The sequence below is a fragment of the Metopolophium dirhodum genome, chromosome 9, assembly GCF_019925205.1.
Source record: "Metopolophium dirhodum isolate CAU chromosome 9, ASM1992520v1, whole genome shotgun sequence".
In the NCBI taxonomy this organism is placed as follows: domain Eukaryota; kingdom Metazoa; phylum Arthropoda; class Insecta; order Hemiptera; family Aphididae; genus Metopolophium; species Metopolophium dirhodum.
Window position 1 is genome coordinate 27685119 of NC_083568.1, and position 23341 is coordinate 27708459.

Genomic DNA, 23341 nt, shown 5'->3' on the forward strand with positions numbered 1-23341 from the left:
GTCATAGAATATTAACTATTATTTAATATTTCAATTTAACATCTAATAATAAATAAATAAATAGTATTTCTTAAAATCTGCATGTAATACTTGCAGCTGCATTTGGTTTAATAATAATATAAAAATGTCCTTAATTAAAAATATACATATACATGATATCTATACACAATCAAACGATAATATTTACACAATTATACTGAATACCTACTTAACACAACGGTAAGTATGATAAATTAAATAATTAAATTATAATTTATTATTTTATCTCATATCGTGTGCAGTTGATTTTCCGGACACACGTGTACTTTGGCGGACACGCCTTCGAAGCCGGTGGATCCCGTGTTAGTCACTCGGAACACGGCACCCGAATACGGACGTTTGACCCTTTGCGCTTCGGTTAACTGGTAACCGGCCGTCGTCACGTACAGCTCGTCCAATTTCGGTCCGCCGAACGCGGCCGAGGTGACCTGATAGGCGGGCAATTGGACGGTTGTCAACAGCGTGCCGGTGACGGGATCGATTTTCAAGATCTAAACAAAATAATTTATAATTTTTATACGCCCGAGCGACGATGAGTTTCAAAAATATAAAAATAAAATGTTTTAAAAACGTGCGCGGCTAGGCGGACGACACTCACGTGATTGCTGTTGAAACACGCCACCCAGAGGTTGCCGTTTTTGTCGATGGTCATGCCGTCCGGATCGCCGGCGACTTTATTGGCTGTCAAGTCAAAAATCACTTTTCCGTTGGCTGTGCACGTCAGCGGTCGACGGAGTTTCGTAAAAAAAAGTAACGTATATAATTCACGCACGTGGTATTATTGTGATACATTCATAATAATATTAAAAGTGATTTCGATGACTCACATAGGTCTCCGGTGCTGATGTCGAAATCGTACGCCTCGACCGCGAACTTGTAAGTGTCCACATAGTAGAACTCTTTGTTATCCGAACTCCACGCCATACCGTTGGAGATACTCACGTTGGATAAGCGCTTGTTGATGGTGCCATCGAGTTCCACCGAGAACAGGGAACCGCGGCGCTTGTAATAGTGGCCCGGGTTGTCCTCCATCTCCGAACCCATGGATCCTATGTTAGCGATGGTAAATCAATGGCCACGGAGAGTTACACAGAATTGTTTTGTAAAATAAACGGCTATATACGTATGAGGTTAAGGCGTATAACACCAAAAACAAATTATTTTGTTTTATCATAGTGATTTTGTACTCTTGTAAGTGTTTTTACAGTCTTATAGCGGTAAAAATGTAGACTTGTATAAAATACCTATTTTCAGCTATAGATACATTATACATTTTTTTTCTCAAAGCCTCAAAATTTTCCATGGCTTTGGTTAGGTTTTAAAAATTATAACGTGTACCCTACGATGTACTCGTCTATGTTTTACACTCACCGACCCACAGTCGACCAGTGGCGTCCGCTTTTCCATCGTTCAGACGATTTCCCGGTGTCTCGTCGATCAGTTTCTCGTACTTAGGCTGACTAGTTGTATTCGAACGCCCGTCCCACTGCACTATGCCGAGCGAAGCGCCCAGACCGACCACGAACATATCAGCCTTGTCCTCGATCGGCAGGATGAGCGTTACATCGTTGTAGCCCTCTAAAACAACAGACACCGCAACACAAGAATAATATATTAACATAAATTCAACAATGTCAATTACTAATTTATATTGGCCAAAACTCATTAAGTAAGAATACAATATGTAGTTACTCGTAGGAAAAAGTATAAAAATTAAGTTACTGCATAGTTGATGTTGTTGTTATTTTAGTTCGACATTTCGACAATATTTTTTGTTGATAACAAATAGTTTCAGATTAATATTCATTCGTTTTAACATTGCATCATTCTTTTTTCAATGTTATAGGTACTCAATACGGATTGATGAAAATGTAACAAGGAAAGTTACAATGTAGGTACCAATGAAAAATTTAGGAAACATATTTCTGCGACTATTGTTACTGCGCAGTGTTGACGCAAATGGGACATATACGATCGTCGTACCTATCTTGGCGCTGAAGAAGCTGTTTGATTCTGGATGGTATCTGTTGATCTTGCCCTGGTGGAGATCTACGAAATACAAGCTGCGGGTCGGCGAATGCCAGTGAGGGCCTTCTCCGAGTTCCAAAGCCGGCGTCACTCGTTCTACGTTGTACTGCTGAGGCGTCTGCTTGAAAACAAATCCATTCTGTCATTAATTTGGTTTTCATTTTCAAAAAAACTGTTAATAGCAGCAGAAGGCTATATATATATATACACACACACACTTATAAATATTTTATTTTTTTAAATCAAGCGACCGATCGACGAAAATAAAATCAAAACTGAAAAGAAAACATTACACACCTCTGTTGGTTTAGCACTTATTACTTCGGCCAACAGACAGCTGCAGATGAGCGCCGGCCAGAAAACCGAAGAACGGTTGTTGTTATTATTCGACTTGTGCATATTTTATCGTGAGAAGATATTAGCACTTAGGGTAGGTATAGCTATAAGTAGGTACGCGGCGGAAAAAAAGCCAATGCTTTACACGGCGGAAAATACGGCAATGTTATACAAGGCGAGTCAAACGGTCGTATTTATAAGACTGCAGTTTCCCGGCGGCGGTGGAGGTACGTCATTCACCACTATAGATGTATACATATAGATATATACCTATATATTGTGTGCATAAATGTTACGCTTGTTTATCGTAATTGAAAACCGTACACACACCTGCATAGACGACGACGACGACGACGGCGGCGGCTGCGGCTGCGTTAGTGAACTCATATCTGCGCAAAACGTTTCCACTCCTTGGCCGTACACGATCACTCTAACTTCGTCTCTGGAAAAAACATAACCAAAAATATAAGGGCTTTGCAAACCAAAAACTAGTTAGGTACTACAATATATTATTTTGTATTTCGTATTCTGTTAGTTATGTACGAATTTCGGGTGTTGGAGGGCGTCATCTTCGAATATTATAATAGTTATTATTATACTTACAATTATAAATAATAATATAAAATCATCAGTTTTTTTTTTTAAAAAAAGGGGTGCTTGCCTAGCACTTCACCGTGTTGGAGTCACGTCCGCAAATCAGCGAATATGATACAATATACAATTTTAAAGAAAATTCATTTTACAAAAGATTTTATGATATAAAAAAAAAATACAATTTTTAGACTTTAAATTTTAATGATATTTTAATTTAATTGTGATTTTTAAACACATAAAAAACCAGTCTATTTTGAATCATACCCGTGGAATTTAAGGACAGTCCCAAGGTCCCAAGTCTGTCAAAGGAGGGAAAATGGATCGATAAAATGCTGCCCAAACGCATCATAGCATAATACTAACTAACTAAAAAAGTTTACCATAACACATTGCAATTTTTACAAACTCGCCCAAATGCAAAACACCCATGGACTATTCGCGAAAAGTTGATTACGAGTAGAATATTATTGAAACGAAGATATTATAAAATATCAATTATTAAGCGATTTGTTGAATTTAAAATAACATCTACATCTATAGATATTTGTCATATAATTAAGTCTTATTTATCTTGGTTTAGTTTGTGTAACGCAGTGATTGTTAAAACAAAAACTTCGTTTCTCCAGAGAAAAATAAACCTACAACTACACACCGAGTTAACAGTTTTAATCAGCTCTCGCTTGATTTGATATTATAATATAATGCAGCATGATGGTTTATATAAATAATTCACTAATACTTTAATCACTATTGACAACCTGCAAAACGAAATATTTGCTTTGATACGGTAATACAGCTGCGTTAGCCTGAATAAAACTCAAACTTTGTCTCGTCAGCTTTAAATAATGTTGTGACTTAAATTCAACAAATTGTTTTTTTCTGTTTCATTTTTATATTTTGAAACAATTTACTATTTAGTTTGTGTATATTACCGGTAATATAAACATATACAAACGAAGGCGATCGAATATGATCAAATAAAAAAAATATGTTAGTAATATTAACGACCACTGTTCACCACTAACAAATGTTGTAAACAAGTATTGGAATGCTACATCAAATATTATGTGGTACAACATAATATCTAAAATTACTAAATTAACGATATATGACACTCATGGTCTCGGACATTAATATAGTTAAAATAATAGAGTTATTTTGTTGTTAAAGGCACTATACAATTATTGAACTTGTTAATCTATTTATTAAAAATGATATATTTTAAGGTTTTAATAGATTATACATAATGTAATACACTCATACCTATAAAATGTATTATTTTCTAATACGCATAATGCGTTGTATACGTAAACAATTTGTCCTGAAAACCGAATGTCTAATCGACTATAGGTATAGTTCAATATACCGTAAATACGTAACAAAAAATCTTTAACTAATAAAATATATCAATTTTAATCAATAACAGTATAATACCGTCATTGATTAATATTTGTTATACAATATACCTGCGTATATAAGATGCGTCGGACGTCATAGTCGAAGACATAATATATAAAATAGGCCATGGTGGGCAATAATAATAATCGTTTTCGTTTGTGTTGCGTAGGTAAATGAAGACGTCGTGTGTAGTATAAAGCCATCCAAGGCGATAAATGAGCATATTATAATATCATTCGGAAGCAACAAGGAACAACCAGCAAAAACAACGAATTGGATAAACAATAAACATAATAATTATGCGTAGAAAAACAAACATCGCGACCTCCGATACGTGAGAATATAATTTGTTTTCCTTCTTGAATCAATGATGGGCGCCAATATACATTGTCGTGGCAATAATTGTACTACGGTTTCATACGGTTTTATATAATATTAAACTCGAATCGCTTTTTAACTGATACACATCAATGTATTCTAATTTATGAAATAGGTACCTAACAAGGTTTGCGCGAAATAGAATAAAACAAAAATACGAACAAGGCGATAAGTCTCAGCCGTATTATTATATAATAATATGTGAAATGTGAATAACGCCGTTTGGATATAGAAATTATGGATAAGACGAAGAAAGGGATCATTAAAAGGGATAAGGCTTTTTGATTAAAATCTGTTTGGAAATTAAATCGCCTTGTTTTGTAACTACACGATTATAGCTCAGTATTATTAATACTCGCCATTATAACACGCCGTTTACGCACGTCGGCGAGAGAGCCATACTAGCTATACTACTCGAATATGCGCAAATCATGTGATTCAGGTGACCGTGTCCGAGACCTATATTATGATTATATTACGCTGGCTGAACGGAAATCGAATACACTTGGGTCAATATAATATGATATTGCATTATTAATTTATTATTATAATATCAAAACTAGTTTATTATAAAATATACTCATCACCAGACATTTCAGAAAATGTATCCCTATTAATAACATAATAAAATAAAATATGGTCCCAATTATAAAATATTTTATGTATACCTACTATTCGGATATAATATACCAAATCAGATATAATACCTATTAAACGTGCTGATAATATTTAAATTGGGGGACGGAGTAGCCGAGCGGACTAAGGCGTCGGTTGTGACGCACACCGGCGCTGGTTCAAACCTATCGGTTCAAGGGCGGCATTTTTCTTCGGGAAGGTCACGGTGTCCGGAGAGAAGTGCCGCCATCCCGCAACCGGGTATGGCAGATACCCACGGGTACCCACTAAAAAATCTGCCAAACCAAAAAACACACACATGTTTACTAACCTACAGTTCCTCCCCTGCAGACAAAAAACCAACAGCTAATGGCCATAGTTGCCGGGCTTCACGATCAATAAAAAAAAAAACTATTTAAATAAAAAAACCTATCATAACACCAATAGGAATTTATTATTATTATTTTTTATAATAATATTATAGCTGCCGTTATTTTATTTACATATTTATTGTTAAATATTACGGACACGTGTCCAATTTACAATAAAGTACCTATATATTCTATAGTGACAACAATTTATTCTATTTTATATTAAATAAGAAAAAACACTATAATTGGCATTATTTGTTGGATCATAATAGGTACCAATAGAATATATAACCAGTGACACAATTAGGATTTTGTTTTTTTAAAGGGGCACAAACGTAACAGTATTCATGATTTCTTGCTGAGAAATATTTTATTTTTTATTAAAACATGCATTTAAATATCATAAAATTCCTTAACTATTATTATCCAAGTAAATCTAAATACTATTATAGTAGGTACATTTGGAGTCCTCCTCACTGTAGTGCATATATATATACCTATAACACAGGTAAGAAAAACGTGAAAAACGGACAAGGAACATAAAATCGATTTAAATTTCTAAAATTGGACGAGTTAACATTAAATAAGCTGCAACCATCATTATATTAATATGCATTGTATTCATTATGAATCATGAATCATGATATACCTACATTATATATCACTATACTAGCAATTTGAGCAATTAGTGTTCAAGAATACAATTTTAAACATCCACATTTACACTATGAATTGGTAAACGCAAATCAAAAAAAAAAAAAAAAATACCTACAATTAAAACTAAAATTTTTCCGTTTACCTATGTTAGTACAAAATATAAACCGCTGTAATCAAGGACCAATAATTATTAGACATCTTATAAACGCTGAGAAAATAACTATATATATATTAAAATGTCCTTAACTTTTCCGTTTCGTATGATATGCGAGTTAAAATATAATGATTGCCTATAGTAAGACAATAAAAATAATATGAAGTGTTTACCTACCACTGCCATGTCGAATATTTCATCCTTGGAATACAATTAATTTAATCAATTTAAAATATATAAAAACAAATTGATTTCACTAATACCGGACAACTTTTATTTCGAGTTTTTGTTTTACAAATATATAAGACGTATTGAAAATGTTTTATGTTTTCATTAGGTACCTATAGTTTTTCAAGGGCAAGATTGAAAATGTTAAATTTAAAAAATCTGCACAGGTTTGTATAACATTGAATAATATACGTAGAATTAGTAAAAATAATAATCATCATTTTTTTAGAGAAAATAACATGTGACTATAATGAACTTTAGACCTAAGTCAAGTAAATCAGTAATCAGTATCTATTTTATTTTTTATGTACATTTGAATGAAAATCATTAAACTTGAAAAACGGCAATAGTTAATATAGCCCATCATGGTTGATTTAATAATGAATGGCATATTGTTAAATCAGTGTGGGCTTTAACAATTTTAAACTACAACAATCAACCGAGAAAATCAAAAACGGACCGAAAAAAACAGACGTAAAATTGACATTATTGTACAACCTTCATTAAAAACTTTTCATTGAATTTCTATACCAGATAGGTATTGGGTATTTAAATCAAGTAATTACTTAAACAAATAAAATATGTCATTAAAAAAAAATAAAACGTATATACTTTGTAAAGAAAACTGAGTTAGCAACATAATATATATTATATAGCTGGTATATAATTGAACAATATTTATTAAGGTTTTTCTTTATTTGAAAATAAATAGTATTTGGAACTAAAAAAATGTGTTTATAAAACATTGAAGTATAATTCCAAACCAACTTCCATATTTTGTATAAAATCTTAGACTAAGATGTGTCTACTTGTTATTTGATAAATAAAAATATTATTAATTACCTATGTAAATATGACTATGTTATAATGTTACTATGTTATTATATTAACTATGTTAAAATTAAAATATTTTGGATAAAACTAAAAAAAGTTAAACAATCAACTCTTAGATTAATTTTTGGAAAATTCTTACTAATAACAACCAGACACCAGTTTAAAAAAAAACATCATTTTGAGTGAAACCTGTAATTTTAGATGCTGAGCGAAGCGATGAATGTATTGATTTTACAATGATGTGTGTTTTTTTAGATTCTGAGCGAAGCGATGAATGTATTGATTTTATAATGATGTGTGTTTTTTTTTTAATTTTGTGTCTGTCATCACCTTTTAGGAAGTAAAAATGCTTGGATTTTCTTCAACAGTAACTTTTCTGATAGGAAATTGAATCTAGTTGGTACTTGGGGGGGGGGGGGGGGGGTCAAAAGTAAAAATGTCTCAGTAGTTTCAAAAGCGAAGTGAAAAACGGGAATTATTACGCAAAATCTGTTTATGAGAAAATCGATTTTGGTTTTTGGTGTAACTCTAAAACAACTGACCGTAGGGACATGAAATTTTGACTGAATGTTTATAATTGCATTTCCTATATACCATAACATTTTCCAAATCTTTTGACTTATTTTGAGCTGTTTACGGACATTGTCAATTTCCATTTTTTTTAGTTTTTTTTTCTATAAATATCAATAAAATTTTATTTGTTGGTTAAAAAAGCGTGAAAATTTAATACAAGGCTCCTGATATATCGTTCCAATAGCAGTTGAAAAATATTGACAAGATTTAATAATTATTTTGTAGTTGAAAATTTATAAAATGTTCAACTTTTATAGCTAAGGATTGAAAATTGAAAACAAGGCTCCACATAAATAGCTTATATATAAATTACTTTATTCACAATAATATCAAATATACATCAAATATACTTGGTAATATCATAGGCTGAATGACCGTTTTCGCTCAGAATCGATTTTCTTATACAATGATATAATATCATTGAATTCAAATTAAGACCATCCATTACAGTGACCCACTTGTAACCTACTATACAGCAGAGCGACATCCAAAAAATTGTATTAACATTATATTGCACTGTTTTTGATAAAACAAACGCTTTTTCTACACTTCTCATTAGGCAAAATAATTTTTATAAGACAAATAAGTAAAAACTTTATTGATATATAGGATAATGTAGGTATATATTAGGTATTATACTATTCCTATATTTTTTTATATCATATTCGATGCAAACGTCAATGTTCTATATTGATGTACTTTATAGTAAATACTAAATTGTTATATCTAATAATTATGGTTTTAAAATTATAATTAATAAAAACTAAATATCGTACCTTAACAATTATGTAAACAAATTACATTTTTGTAAAAGAGCACCACATATAGAACATACAGCAACATATAATACAAAACAGATGTAGGTAAATATTTAAACACTTAAAAAAAATTAATTAATAAACGTGTACCAACATCATTATATTACTTTACTTCATATACGTCGATAATTTTATAAGTATAATAAACAATTTTTATTGTTCGTAGAATATTAGTATTGTAATAAATTAACACACACAAACGTCACTCTATCGTGTGTAAAAAAATATTATCACTAAATAAATGATTAGTGATAGCGGAACATATGTTGGCTATGAATTTATGATAAAGATAGTGAACATCGAACGATATATTATATAATATTATATTATGCAATAGCCAATGACCACACCACATAAGAAAATTCATTATTAAAGAAACCTCGAAAGGGAGAAACGCTAATGTAATTATAATTTATAATTTATACTTTATTGCAGTCTACTTACAGAACGGTTAACCCCACCCGCCGTGATAATTAATAATAAATTATATGTTTGGTAACATAATAATTATGGTACAAAACGTTCTTGTCTGCGGTATAATATATATCTTGACTTATACAAAATTATGTGTAAACCCACTTGAGATACACATATTTGAATCATAAAAAGTAAAAACGTTATCATAGGTATAAGTCTAAGGGGTATAATTATTTTTGGGGGAAATAATAATTTACAAGGCCATCTGTCGTCTTAGGTTAATACTTAATAGAATAATAATGAATGTGGGTATAGTATATTGTTTTTGTACATTACATTCGTCGGTTGAGGATTGATTATAATCATATTATCAGTGACAAGTTCCACAGACTTTGCTACAATGTCGAATCACAACATCGATCGACGCCGAAAATCAAGTAAAACATTTTTATAACCAAATATACTAAGACATGAAATTGTCATTTTGTGAACAACCAACAACGAATCTATAACGAGATTACGAGACTATCTAACCCTTCAATATATAGATAAACTTGAGTAAAAAAAGTTTTTACCAACTATTGGTTCTATTATACAATCTACGGAGGAGAACCAATATATGTAAACCGGATTTATACAGATTAAACATTTAAAATTTATAAAAATAATACGTAGAATACCTAAATATATTATAAATCTTTTTTAATTTTGCGATTCTAATAGCGCTTTATAAAGTACACATAAATTACACGATGCTAATACAGTATGCGGACTATCTCGTCTGCAGGGCGATCTACTCGCGGTCTACCAAGCATGAACAATATTATTATGTACAATATCAATGTGATAAACGATACGAATTTGTGAAAATTAAAGGCTATACATAAAAACTAATTCGAACATTTTATAATCATGGTCATAATCTGGCATAAAATATACAATATTTTAATTGTTTTTTTATATTTATAAAAGAAAAAATTATTTTTTAAATATTCTTTACAAAGGCGTCGGGATAATTTACGTACTAATAATATAATTTATTGTAAGTTTAATACATTTTAAATATTTTATTACACTTTATAAGATGTGGTCAAATGTACGATACCTCTGGAGTATGTTGAGTGTACGACACACGTAATTTACTCAATTATAATAGTAATATAATATTATAATACCTAGTACTAATTTCAGAAAATACACAAGTAGCTACGTTAAACATTTTTAGATTCATTGTTAAAAGTAATGCACTATTAATTGTACAAAATGATTTTATCATATTGGTAGGTATAGGTATTAAAAATACAATAAAATTCTAGTTATATTTTATGATGAGTGGTTTATTATATATTATGTATTATGTATAGGTACATTAAAAAAAATAATGGGGTTATTTCCTATAAATAAAATAAATTAATAATATTTATTAACATTGATAACTATTTTATAATAAATTATAATCCACTATCTATAGATAGTATCTCATTATGTATTATTATTTATCACATTAAGGTTTTAAATTTTAAATGTTATAATATTAATACTATAAGGTATAGAGAAAACCTACCTATTTTAAATTAAATAGCTACGCTAACAAATATAAAAATTACATTTTAATGACGTGATATGATTGTAGTGAAAACTAGAATCTATAGAGATAACACATTTTATCAATAAAACAATTTAATTTTACATATTAATTATTGCATAGTTACATACGGTATATGTAATAATATGGATAGTAAATAACATTTTATTAGGTTTAAAAACAATTCGTTATTTATTTGTGATTGCATTTATAACAATAACAAATACATATAATTCATTACCTACCTATATGATATTTAAACAAACGTTAATATTTTGGATTAAATTAATAAAATGTGATATCGAAATATTGAATACCTACAATTTTAATATAATTTACATTATAATGACAATTAAACTGTCAATGTTTCTTTAAGGGAATAGCTTAAAATATTTAAGTACCTATATTTGTTTCTAAAATATTATAATAGCATAATTTCCAAGTTCCCATTATTTGGTATTCCTGTCGTGTGCCGTCTAACACACACTTGTCGTCTACCACGCATCTACAGTCATTCCCAACTAGTCGACGGCGGCGACGACGATTAAACATTATTCTAATCGAAGTTGTTAATTGTTATTTGTTCATTGTTGCCAACAATTTTAATTTAATTATTCAGTCAGAGGAAAAATACTATTATACGTTTTTAAAGGAAAATAGACTAATTCATTTAAATTGATAGTCCTCCGTGTGGACACTATGGCTCTCAAAAAAAAATTGCATACTCGTGTAGAAAGATTTTGGGAGTTTCTTATATGTAGTTATAGTGACGTATCCAAGGGTGAGGGTAGGGGGTTGTAACCACCAGGGGGCCCCCAGAAAATTGTTAGATAATAAGATTTTTATTGATAAATTATTTTCAGATAAAATTAACGCGAAACCAAAATCATAAAAAGTACATCAAGGTTATGTCACTATGTTACTATATTTTTTAAATTCGAAGCAAGGAATGTATTTATTTTCACTATTGCCCGTACATTTATTTTTTAAAATAGTATTTTATTATCGGAATAATATGTCAATATTTTTAACATTTGATAATCTTAAACAGTTAAATTTATAAATTGCGCAGATATTAACGCTCGGACAGGTTAAGAAACAATACTTCAGTAGTTCAGTACACACATTTAAATAAATAATTACAATAGAATCCGCTTATTACGACCGTATATATAACGATATTCCGGATAAAAGATCCCGAACTTAGGTTGGTTTTATATCTCACATGGCACATGCAGTATGTTTTTGTCATCCGGATATAACAAAGTTAGGATATAAGTACATAACAATCTGATTCTCTAGATCCGTTGAAGTCTGAATATCGTTATGAGTGAATTCTACAGTACCTATCTATTCAATGTATATTATTGACATAGAAACTGAGAACATTTAATACAATTGACGGTCAAAAAAATAAAAATAAAATCCAAAATATATTGGATCATGCAATATTTAACTTGATATTTGTGTAAATCCGTAAACCAAAAATGAAGCAATAACGACAATCTAAATCTGTAATTATCGGCAGAATACAACTGAATAAACTATAATATATGTATTATTGAAACTATTTTGGAATGTACATTATAATATTTATAACATACTAGCTGACCCTGTGCACTTCGTTGCCCGTTAAATGTACCAACTCTAGGTATATGACTCAAACTTTGTTCGAAATCGTTATTTAATATTCGGTGTATGGTGTTCAAAATTTATCTTAACTTTTCTGTTGCCTGGAATAAAAATTCTGATTCGCAGCAGTATTTTATCAGGTAGGCAATCTACCTGCGGTAGATCGTGGACCCAGTGCGTTTGTACGTAAGTGTATATGATTTAACTCTAAAATATCAAAGTTATATCAAGTTTATTTTGATATAATACGGTGAATTTATATCATCAATTAATACATAATCCTAACCTAACCGTACTAAAATCCGATGAATAAAAAAAACCAAATTTAACCCTTTTTAAACTAGCTCATCTTCTTCCCAGAAATCTGCACACAAACATTCATTTATATATAATATAGCTGATCCTGCGCACTTCGTGGCTCATAAAAAATGATAAAAAAATTGTGATTGTTCAACTCCTTTTTGGTGTAACTTACTGCAGTAAGTGCAACTCAGCCACCCAGGTAGGCAATGTGCGAAAATTCGATTTAATGCATGCTTGTACCTGATCTGCCCGATTAACCAAAAACATTATAGCAACCAATAATAAATAAATACTATTATTTCTATTAATTATTTCTCCTATAACCAATAGCAACCATTTATAAACAAATATTTCAATCGTAAATCTCAAAATTCCTGTTTGAGCACTTCCATTAATTGGTCGTAGCGTGATGTTATATGGCCTAGCCTTCCTCGATGAATGGACTATCCAACAAAAAAATAATTTTTCAATTCGATTGAGTAGTTCCTGAGATTAGCTCGTTCAAACACACTAACTCTACAGCTTTATATATTAGTATAGATTAAAATAGTTTTACACGAATATACGGATTTATTTTTACGATAAATAATTTGTTTTCACCTTTAGTTACATTTTATTTTGTTATTGTATTATTGTAAGTTATTTTTATTCGATACCTACCCAACAACTAATGAGTATTAAGTAATAACAAATGACAACCAAACTGTAGGTACAGAAGGTACAGCGCAATTTAAATTGTCTTTAACTAACTGAATATTAATTTTCAGAAATGTATTTTGATGTTAAAAATAAATGTACTATATATGATTACAGTTACTATTAACTATAGAGTATAAACCATTAAGTATAAAATCAATAACCACATTTAAGGTACCTAATGAATCTTTTTTAATGAATTAAAAGATTAATAAATGATAACTAATTACACTCTATGTTATCCATTTTAATTTTTAAGACAGATACAATTTAAATAAAACAACAAGTTAATGGTGCTTTTTTGGTAAACCAGTAATTACCAATTTATCAGTATTTACTGTGTGAGAACAATATTACCGATAATTTTGTAATTGCCGTTACAAGTAACTGAAAATATGTACTTTAAAAATAAAAATAAATCCAATTTTATGTATTCATTATGAATTTTGTATGATTTTATATTTTTTTTATAAACAAAGAAGTGAATTAGGAATAGTAAGTGAATAGTGCATATTAATGTGATATATAATAATACATTTATATTGTAATTATTATTAGTTAAGACTATGATAATAATCCCTGCTATTTTATATGAATAAATATTTTAGTATTTGGACACTAAGTAACTAGGCTATGGAAATATGTTAATAATAAGTAGACCATTTTTATGAGAACACTCAAATAAACATAATTTTAATGAATAAATCCTAATATTTGAGTTATAAAAGTCTATGTATAGTTTTACTTGTACTTACCCTTGCTTATGAGCTATTAAACCGTGAATGTCTGCAACTGTTGTAAAGTATGATGCAAATGGTAATATTTGTACAGTTTTAGAATTCAAATCAAAACTCCATGAGGAAAAAATAATTTTCTGATCCACAGATGCAGTTACAACAAATTGATTATATACTTTTATACCTACAACATTTTTAAATAATAAGGAGTAGTTAACTAGTATTTAACAAAGATTAAATTAATAATTAAAATAATAATACCTGTAACTTGAGAGCAATGGATACAAATGTATTCATTACATATTAATGATACCGTATCCTCATAGTTAAAAATTGATAAACTTAAACGCTGGTCATCACCACCCGTAGTTAGTAAACCATAATTATTTTCAATTTCCAACCAATCACAGCAGTTTATACCAGATTGGTGTAAGCAATGTCTATACTTAGGTGTAAAACTTAGATCTACATCACTATTATCAACATATTTTGAAATGTCCCAAAAATTAACAAATCCTTTTGTATCAGTAGTTAAAACATAATGAAAACTATTTAATTGAACAAGTAAAATCTTTAGTATACAGTTATTGCAGTCCAAATTGTCTTCAATTAAACTCAAAGTTTTATTGTTTGTATCATAATTATATAACCTGTAATTGTATCATTTATTAATATAATGTATATTGTGAATTTATCACAATGCAATGTGTACTTATTTAGATATGTATACATATATTTGTATGACCTTGCATGTGCAACATCAAGTTTAACATTGTAATTTGTAATGCAATTACTAAATTTATCTTCCAATAAGTTTATCGAAGTTACTATTCATTAAACATAAATCTAAATGGTTAAGTAATTTCACTGTGTGAAAAATGTGTACTTATAGCTTATAATAAAATAATAGATCAAAAATATTTTATTTTGTACACTAAAAACGTATTAAATGTTTTAATTTATTATAAATTATTAGCAGTGGCGTAGCCAGAAATTTTGTATAGAGGGGGGGGGGTGCTGTCTCACACAAAAAATACAAAAAATACAACTACAATAATATATCTTTTATTTACATTTTTTATATTTTTATTAATCTTGATAAAATTCTAAGATTAACACAGTCAATGGGGGGGAGGGGATATAACCCCCTTAGCCCCCCTGGCTACGCCACTGATTCATAGTGCCACATGAATGTGAAAGTATATGTGCAAGTTAATGAAACAAATTAACTCAAGTTAGGACAATTAAGTCTACATTGATAAAGTTAAGAATTTATTTATTTTAAAAACTTTAAGTTATATGGAAAAAAAATACCAACTTAACTTAATTTATTTTTATTGTTATTTATATTAAATTATTTTATTATTAAATAGATTTATTTATACCTACGAAAACAACATTTTGGTTAATTTTTAAAACAAATAGCTTATGTTTTGAGATTAGGGATTTGTTGTTTTCCAATTACAGTATTTTACTTTTTGCTTTAGTTAATCAATTTTTTACTATTATTTCTACCATTAACACAATTATTTGTTTTTATTACCTAAGAACTGCGTCAGAACATCCAACAGAAATTAAAATTGAATTTGTCTTAGTGTACTGAACACAAACATCCATAAAGCGTGTCTCACCTTCATTTGAAGGTACAACTGTCCTCCAAGGTTTTTTTTCTTGTTTAGTTTTCAATAAATGTGATATTGATTCTTCACAATACACATCTGTTATAATACAAAATCAATATTTATATAAGTACAATCATATAAAAAATAATATAATTAGATTCTAAATACTGACTATTATCTGTTATATTCAAAGTCCAAATTTTCAACTGAGCTCTACCGCCAGCTGTTACGATAATGTATACATTAGGCTTTAAAGTAAGACAAGATACAGAACGAACTGATGATATATGACTTCGTAATGTTAACAAATTATCAACCGCATCATTAAAACGAGTCAATCTAATAGTAGTGTCATCACTGCCGGTTATCATTAACTCATCAGTTACTTGTGCCATGCAATTTACAATCATCGAATGAAAACCTTTCTATAATATTTTAAGATCATCAATAAAATATCAAAATAATGTATTGGTTGTAAACATACAACTAATATTGTATTAGTTATTTTCTAAATTTACCAATAGTCTATGATGACCATGTAGGGGTATTTCATTTGATTCTAATTTATTACTTGATGAGCTGCAAACAAAATATATTGAATCACAATCATTGATAAATGTCAAATCCCATGCTCTATGACCACCTCCACAAGGAACAGTCGCCAAAATTCTTTGTTCTATTGGACTGTACACAATTAAATTGCTCTAAGACGTAAAAATATTATAAATAGTAAAATTGTAATACTACTAAAGAATAATTAACATTGTTAATGGTGTTCATCAAATTAGTTTAAAATTAAAAATCATAACTTGCAAATTAAGAATTATTTTTCTTATAGAAATAGGATTAAAAAAAAATATTGCTGTGGAAAAAAAAACTTCCCTAACTATTTGTTTTATAGTTGAATTCTTAAATATTATGAAAATAAAATTTATTATAAAGAATTTTGTCATATTTCTATGGTTAAACACCAAATTAATTACACTAAATATGGAAAAATTAAAATGATGAAAGCAGGAGAAAGTATTGACCTAAGAGTTAACATGGAAAAACAAAGTATATTATGATAAGAAAAATAGGAATCTTAACATGCATAACTATAGGTATCAATAGAAAAGAACCAATAAGAGATTTTAAATACTCGGGTGTGACATTAGACAAGTAAAATAACATAAATGGTAAAATAAACCAATGGCTGCCAGGGGCAAACAGGAGCTACTTTGATACTTTGCTCTAGCACAGTGATTCTAAAATGGGCCATGGGGCCCATTATTGGGTCACAAATAATTTTGATTGGGTCACCAAAATTTAGTTACAAAAAATATAATTGATAATATAAGTACCTAATATGAGTAAAAAAAAATAATAAATGAAGATTCATAGTTTCTTTTAGTTATGGTAATTGAAAAAATTAAGGTGGCAAGGATGGGTGGATAGCTCCCCATTTTCAAAAAGGTTTCATGAAAAAATTGGGTAAATACCTTGGTCGCCAATAAACAAAGGCTGAGAACCACTGCTCTAGCACACCTATTTATGTAAAAATTAAGAATAAAAAAAAATACAAAAGAGCAACTTTTTATAGCTATTTTAGACCAGTCCTTTCATATGCCTGTGCAACTTGGGCATTTAAGAAAAGCTCTTAAGAGAGGAAAATGTATGGCCCATTTATAATCCTGAAGAGCAGAAATGGAAAATAAGATCAAATAATCAATTAAAAGTACTTTATAAAAGGGAAAATATGGTTCAGATTGTTAAGAGCAGAAGAATAGAATGGATGGGGCATGTTTGGCGAGCAGATCCAAGGAAAAGACCGCACAGAAGATGGATGGGCGGTATACAAGACACCATGATGGAACTTACACAGTCACAAGAGTAGACTGGAACACATCAAAGAACAGAGAAAAATGAAGACTTAGTTTCAGCTGCTTAAAGCTTAAAGCTTAAAAAAAATATTTAATGAGTAATTATGGAGAAAATAAACAAGATTCAAGATTGTGATATTACAGTTTAAATAAAGGTATATTATTTTTTTGTGAAAAATGTACTGCTTCTTAATAAATTATGGTATTCACCGATTAATTATAAGACTTTAATTAAGATCCTTACTTCTTTAAAACCGCAAATCAATAATCCATGAACTTTCGAGTTAGTTATGACAAATGGCCATTTTGTAGGTAATATATCACAACGTATTTCAAACACTGATTCTAACAGAATACTGACATTCCAATATCTATGATGACCATCTCGTCCTACGGAACTAACGACCGTAAAATTAGAATACTTCTCATGTGTCCACATTGCAGTAACACCAGCAAAACTGTGAATTTTACTGAATACTTGTAATGGTTCCTAAAAATTCATATGCTTTTAAATATTGTAGCAATTAATGTTAAAAACAAATAAACAATTTTTGTAAAATGTTAAAATAAATTATAATTATAAAGGGAATGGAATCAGTGATTTTCTGTCTTTGTTTAATAGATGTACAACACAGGAATTTAGACGTGTTCTATTTTCAATGTACTAATTGATCAAGAGAAGCGACATAATTCTTATCACATCATTAAATCAATTGGTATGTTGAAAAATAAATATGTCTAGATCGAAATATTGTGTGTGTCAGACAAAAACAAAAAAAATCACAGATTTCAATCCCCTCAACTACTAGTAAAGCATAATTTAATTCAACATTTTTCACAAACTCAACTTAATTATATAAAACAAAATAAAATATACTCGATGATTTAATTTGAATAAGTAAATAGATCCTTCATTACAACCAGCAAAGATTAGGTCTTCAATTAATACGGCAGCTGTTATCCAAGAACTAGTTTTTGAACAAATGCAAAACGTATCCAAATGATTTAATTTCAGATCTTAAATAGTTTAATAAATAAAAATAAATTATACATATTTTTAATAATACAATGAAACCTTGATAACTCGAACGTCTATAAGTCAAATTTTCGATAGCTCGAAGGAATATCTTCGCCCCTGCATTTCAGTAAGTACACATAATTTTTTCTATAACTCAAATTTTTTTTCGCCCCGACTGATTCGAGTTATTGAGGTTTCACTGTAATTTATAATAGTAAAAAAATAATAAGTAGAAGTAAACAATTTTACCTTCAAATACTTCATAATAAAAAATTGTATTTCCTTTAAAACATACGATTATTTGATTATTATTCAACCAAATAGTAGAAACAATTTTTTCTGGAGAAATTTTATCAAAAAATACTTGAATACTGGTGCCTAAAAAATGTATAAATTACAAATTTAGAAACACTAAAATATACTTTTTTAATTAATAAAAGGTATTTACTTTTTAGAATAATTATATGTCCACTGCTAGTCGTAAAAGATACTTTTGTTTCACAGGGGGATTTCACCATTGTCAGAGTGCAGCCCAAGACATCATTCTGATAGATATTGTGACTGGTATTGTTTTTGTACAAGACAACAAGGCCATCAGAATAAAGTACGTATGTACCAGTGTTACTCAACACAACTAAATGTTTTGGATAGCGGTTATCTTTTTTATAGTCTGCTAAAATTTCACTCTTAGGAACAGTGTCTAGTGACCATAATCCAACACTCCCAGTCGTACATCCACTAGCTGCAAGATTTCTTATTTCCATACAGTCTAAACTACGAACTTGAGAACCTCTACTTTCTTCCCATTGGTAAGTTTTTGAAGAAGTTTTCAAACATATTTGACCGTCCTATACATGGTGTTTGTAGATATTTTATATTTATAAAAGGATATTTAAGTGACAAAAATGTAAAAAGTTCAAATTGTTACTTCTCCAGCGCTCAATATGTTGCCAGATTGCATTAAAATACTTTTCCACACTCTAGCTTTGTGTGCATAAAATGAATAAGCTGGTGTAATCTTTGCAAACTTCCAGTGATCATAAGTATTTTGGTGCTCAGCAAATGGCTCAACATTCCAGATAACTATACTTCGATCATCAGATGTAGAACTTATAATAGAATTGGATTTGTTCACCGTGATTGAAAATATAACACCCTATTTTAAAAATATAAGGATACAAATAGCAATAGCAGTTAAATGTACTTATTCTAATAATAAACAAATGATTTCTTACTTCATGCATTTGTAATCTATGTAAGATATTTAAGCCATTTGATCTCCTAAAAGGACTCCAAATCACAATTTCCCTGAAAACTGTTCCTGAAAATACAATAATAGTTTCTTCATCTTCGCCAATTGATGTTGCTGAGTATCTGATCATTGTAATAAATAGGATTACTAAATAATGATTATTAAAGAAGTTTAAAATGCATATATATAATTTGTATAATATGATCTTGAATTTACTTGGCATGTAGGGGGCAAAATATCATCAGTTGAAGACAGAAACAAAATATATCATTATTATTAAATATTATAAACCATTAAAAACAGTTTGAAAGACTTATTCGATATTAGCTCAGAACAAAATAATTGTTGAATGTAGAACATACATAGTTTTAAACAGATTAAATGTTTTCATTTATAAATTATACTCATAAATTATAACGAAAATATTATAGTAATGATATGCTATAAATTCTTTTATAAAAAGGATACAATATACATCTTTCATCACAACTTGAGGAACTAATTTTTTTTTTAAGATCCAAGCTCCAAACTGTTGCCACATTATGTGCAGATACTGTTAATAAACAATTTGAATTCATCCATAGAATGTTACATACCCAATCCGTGGTTATTAGAATACAATCAAATTCAATACTAGAAATTAAAATAATGATTTAAAACTAATTCCATTAAAGCGATAAAATGCAAAATGCTAATTACAGAAAATCCATTTGTGACGTCAGTTTATAAATGGCCACATATCTTTCTCCATGTACAGCAACCAACATTTGTTTGTCATTAAACTGAATGCCATGTATCGAAGCTTTATCAAAGATCTTTCTACGCAGACAAAGGTCTCTAGACTCCGTGTCGTAGACCAGCAAAATATTGCCAATACCTAAATGGAATACAATAATATGTTATTAAGTGAGACTGCATATAAATCAAATAAGCATAAATTACCTACCCGCTAATAGAAATCGATCGATAAACCTAACACATGATACAGTATTGATCAAAGATACGGATTTAAATAATTTTGACTTCTCGACATCTTTGCAGGAAAACATGATTTCACCACAATCCACAAATCAGTAGTAACTTAACTATACGGTTATCTATACGAAATACGACTGTACAAAATCTGAGTCGAGCTGACGAATGTTCAGAATATTTAAAAACGGTCAAAATAACAGAAAAAACAATAATAATTTATATCGTTACTTGTTACGTCTTGTTAGCACTTGGCAATTGCAATTTGCATTGCACACATTTTGCGCTTTCGATTTTTGAATAACTCTTATCACTCCTAAACACGTGCGGGTCATAGATGATAAAGAAAATCTTTATTATCTATGGTGCGGGCATAGAGTATTACCACAGAATAGATTAAATCAGAATGGTCACATCTAAAAAAATTACATTATTCTTATGGGAAGCTGATAAGAAGGTCCGCCATATTGAATGCATACGTCAGTGTTGCCTAAAAAAAAAAATCTTAAATTTACCTCTTACTATACAATAGTTCAGCTATAAGTTTTATTTTTATTTATTCATATTTGTAATTATGAATACTGTTATTAAAATCTTTTGTGCAATTTCGTTTGCAATTTCGTGCAAAATAAAACTACGTTTAAATTAATCTACTTCTCATGATTCGGATTTATAATTTGTTTTTTTATGTTTTAAAGCAAAGGAAAAAAAGTTGCAATTGCACGAGAATCCGGTCTCTAGTTATTATGTTGTAAGACGGGCTGAATAGAAACACTTTTAACTCAGCAATATCATTAATTTAACGGTTCCATTATGGGTTTTGTTCTAAAAAGCTGATCAATGCATCAAAATACTGATCTGTTTTAGAATGTATGATTCAAATTTCAAGATATTTGTATTTATATTTAACAGATTATTTAATATTCTTCTTTTCTTTTTAAATACCATATTTGGTAATTTGGTAACGTTATTGAGATTTGGATTAACTCATAAATATCCAACAAGATGTTAAAATGTATTACACATAAATATATAATATTCAAAATAAATTCAATAATTTATGTGGTAAAATACTGGTTTTTTCTGTACTATATTTTAAATAATTATAATATTGGTATAAACCAAATGTAACACAACTATAAATCAATAATAGATTTTAATGAATTAAAAAAATATACACTAATTTGATATAATTAAAGAATATAGGTGACACACTTCTAGGATACAAATAAAACATAATTCATCATTGAGTAATAATTTATTTTATAAACAAGTAATAAAAAGAGTTACTTAGTAGTAATAATAATAATAATAATAATAATAGATTATTTTTATTTCAAAATTGAATACAATTAAGAAAATCAGATATTTAAAAAATGCAAGTGTTTGTCTTCTTAATATCTTCTTTAAAATCTATAAAAATACTTTTTACAATTTTTATCATTCTAAGTATTTTTCTATTTTACAAGTCAACATACATTTTTAATATCATATTGTGAAAAATAATATTTTACATGACTTTTTATATTCCAATAATACCGAGTGATCCATAAATTGTGTTAACACTGATTATTTGAAAAAGTTTAAACTTACCTTAAATTAACCTTATATAATTTGATGTAATTTTATAACATTTCTGAACAAAATATTATTTTTATGTACCTGCTATTAACGTTATAATTTGTAAACTTTTTACATTTTTAATTGAGACCACACATTTTTATAATCATATTCTCTGAGTATTTCATTTTTTTTAAAATCAAGTTTCTGTTAAGAAGTTATAAGTATTTTCAGATGAGATGAGCGGAATATAGATCAATTTGATAAGTTTATGATCGCCAATAACTACTTGATAGAAATTTGATTAAAAAAAAAATGAAATACTCAGATGGCTTTTACAATTGATCAAACAACATTTTGAATACTGTTTGGCCCGTTTATTAACAATAAACTCCATTGTGAATAAATTAACAAAGTTACACAGTAATGCAAGTGAACAATTCAGTAAACTTGAAAATTACAGTCAAAAATTTTTAAAACCATATAATAAGGTACAAAAAGCCGCGACATCCAAACAACAACAACGGCGGTAAAATGTAAAATGTTTGGTTAGGAGATTGGAAAGTAAATTGTAAACATCGTTACAACAGTGTCACCGTAAGCAACATAAAATTGAAAAAACATTAATATTCAGTTTGTGGTCAATCTGGTGCTTGCATTCA

The 23341-nt window shown here is 29.0% G+C and overlaps 1 protein-coding gene and 1 long non-coding RNA gene across 3 annotated transcripts; one reads left to right on the forward strand and one right to left on the reverse strand.

Annotated features, from left to right (window-relative positions):
- Positions 1-66: 66 nt before the first annotated feature.
- On the reverse strand, positions 67-21393 carry LOC132952173 (tRNA (34-2'-O)-methyltransferase regulator WDR6-like). 2 transcript variants are annotated; one of them, XM_061024365.1, is made up of 20 exons: positions 21094-21393; positions 20847-21024; positions 20616-20780; positions 20131-20269; positions 19824-20051; positions 19344-19743; positions 19145-19273; positions 18755-18894; positions 18122-18367; positions 16534-16719; positions 16188-16440; positions 15937-16111; positions 14655-15043; positions 14412-14577; positions 2734-2845; positions 2023-2185; positions 1411-1617; positions 867-1088; positions 638-750; positions 67-530 (listed from the first exon to the last, which is right to left on the reverse strand). In XM_061024365.1, exons 1-20 carry the CDS (start codon positions 21194-21196, stop codon positions 267-269), a joined length of 3978 nt encoding a protein of 1325 aa, XP_060880348.1. In that variant the 5' UTR covers positions 21197-21393; the 3' UTR covers positions 67-266. The 2 variants fall into 2 exon arrangements, with proteins under 2 accessions (XP_060880348.1, XP_060880349.1); XM_061024366.1 differs by lacking the exon at positions 21094-21393 and having other exon boundaries at positions 20131-20294; positions 20847-20985.
- On the forward strand, positions 1574-2274 carry LOC132952174 (uncharacterized). The gene is made up of 2 exons (XR_009665447.1): positions 1574-1708; positions 1886-2274. It is a non-coding gene; the product is annotated as an uncharacterized LOC132952174 (long non-coding RNA).
- Positions 21394-23341: the final 1948 nt, after the last annotated feature.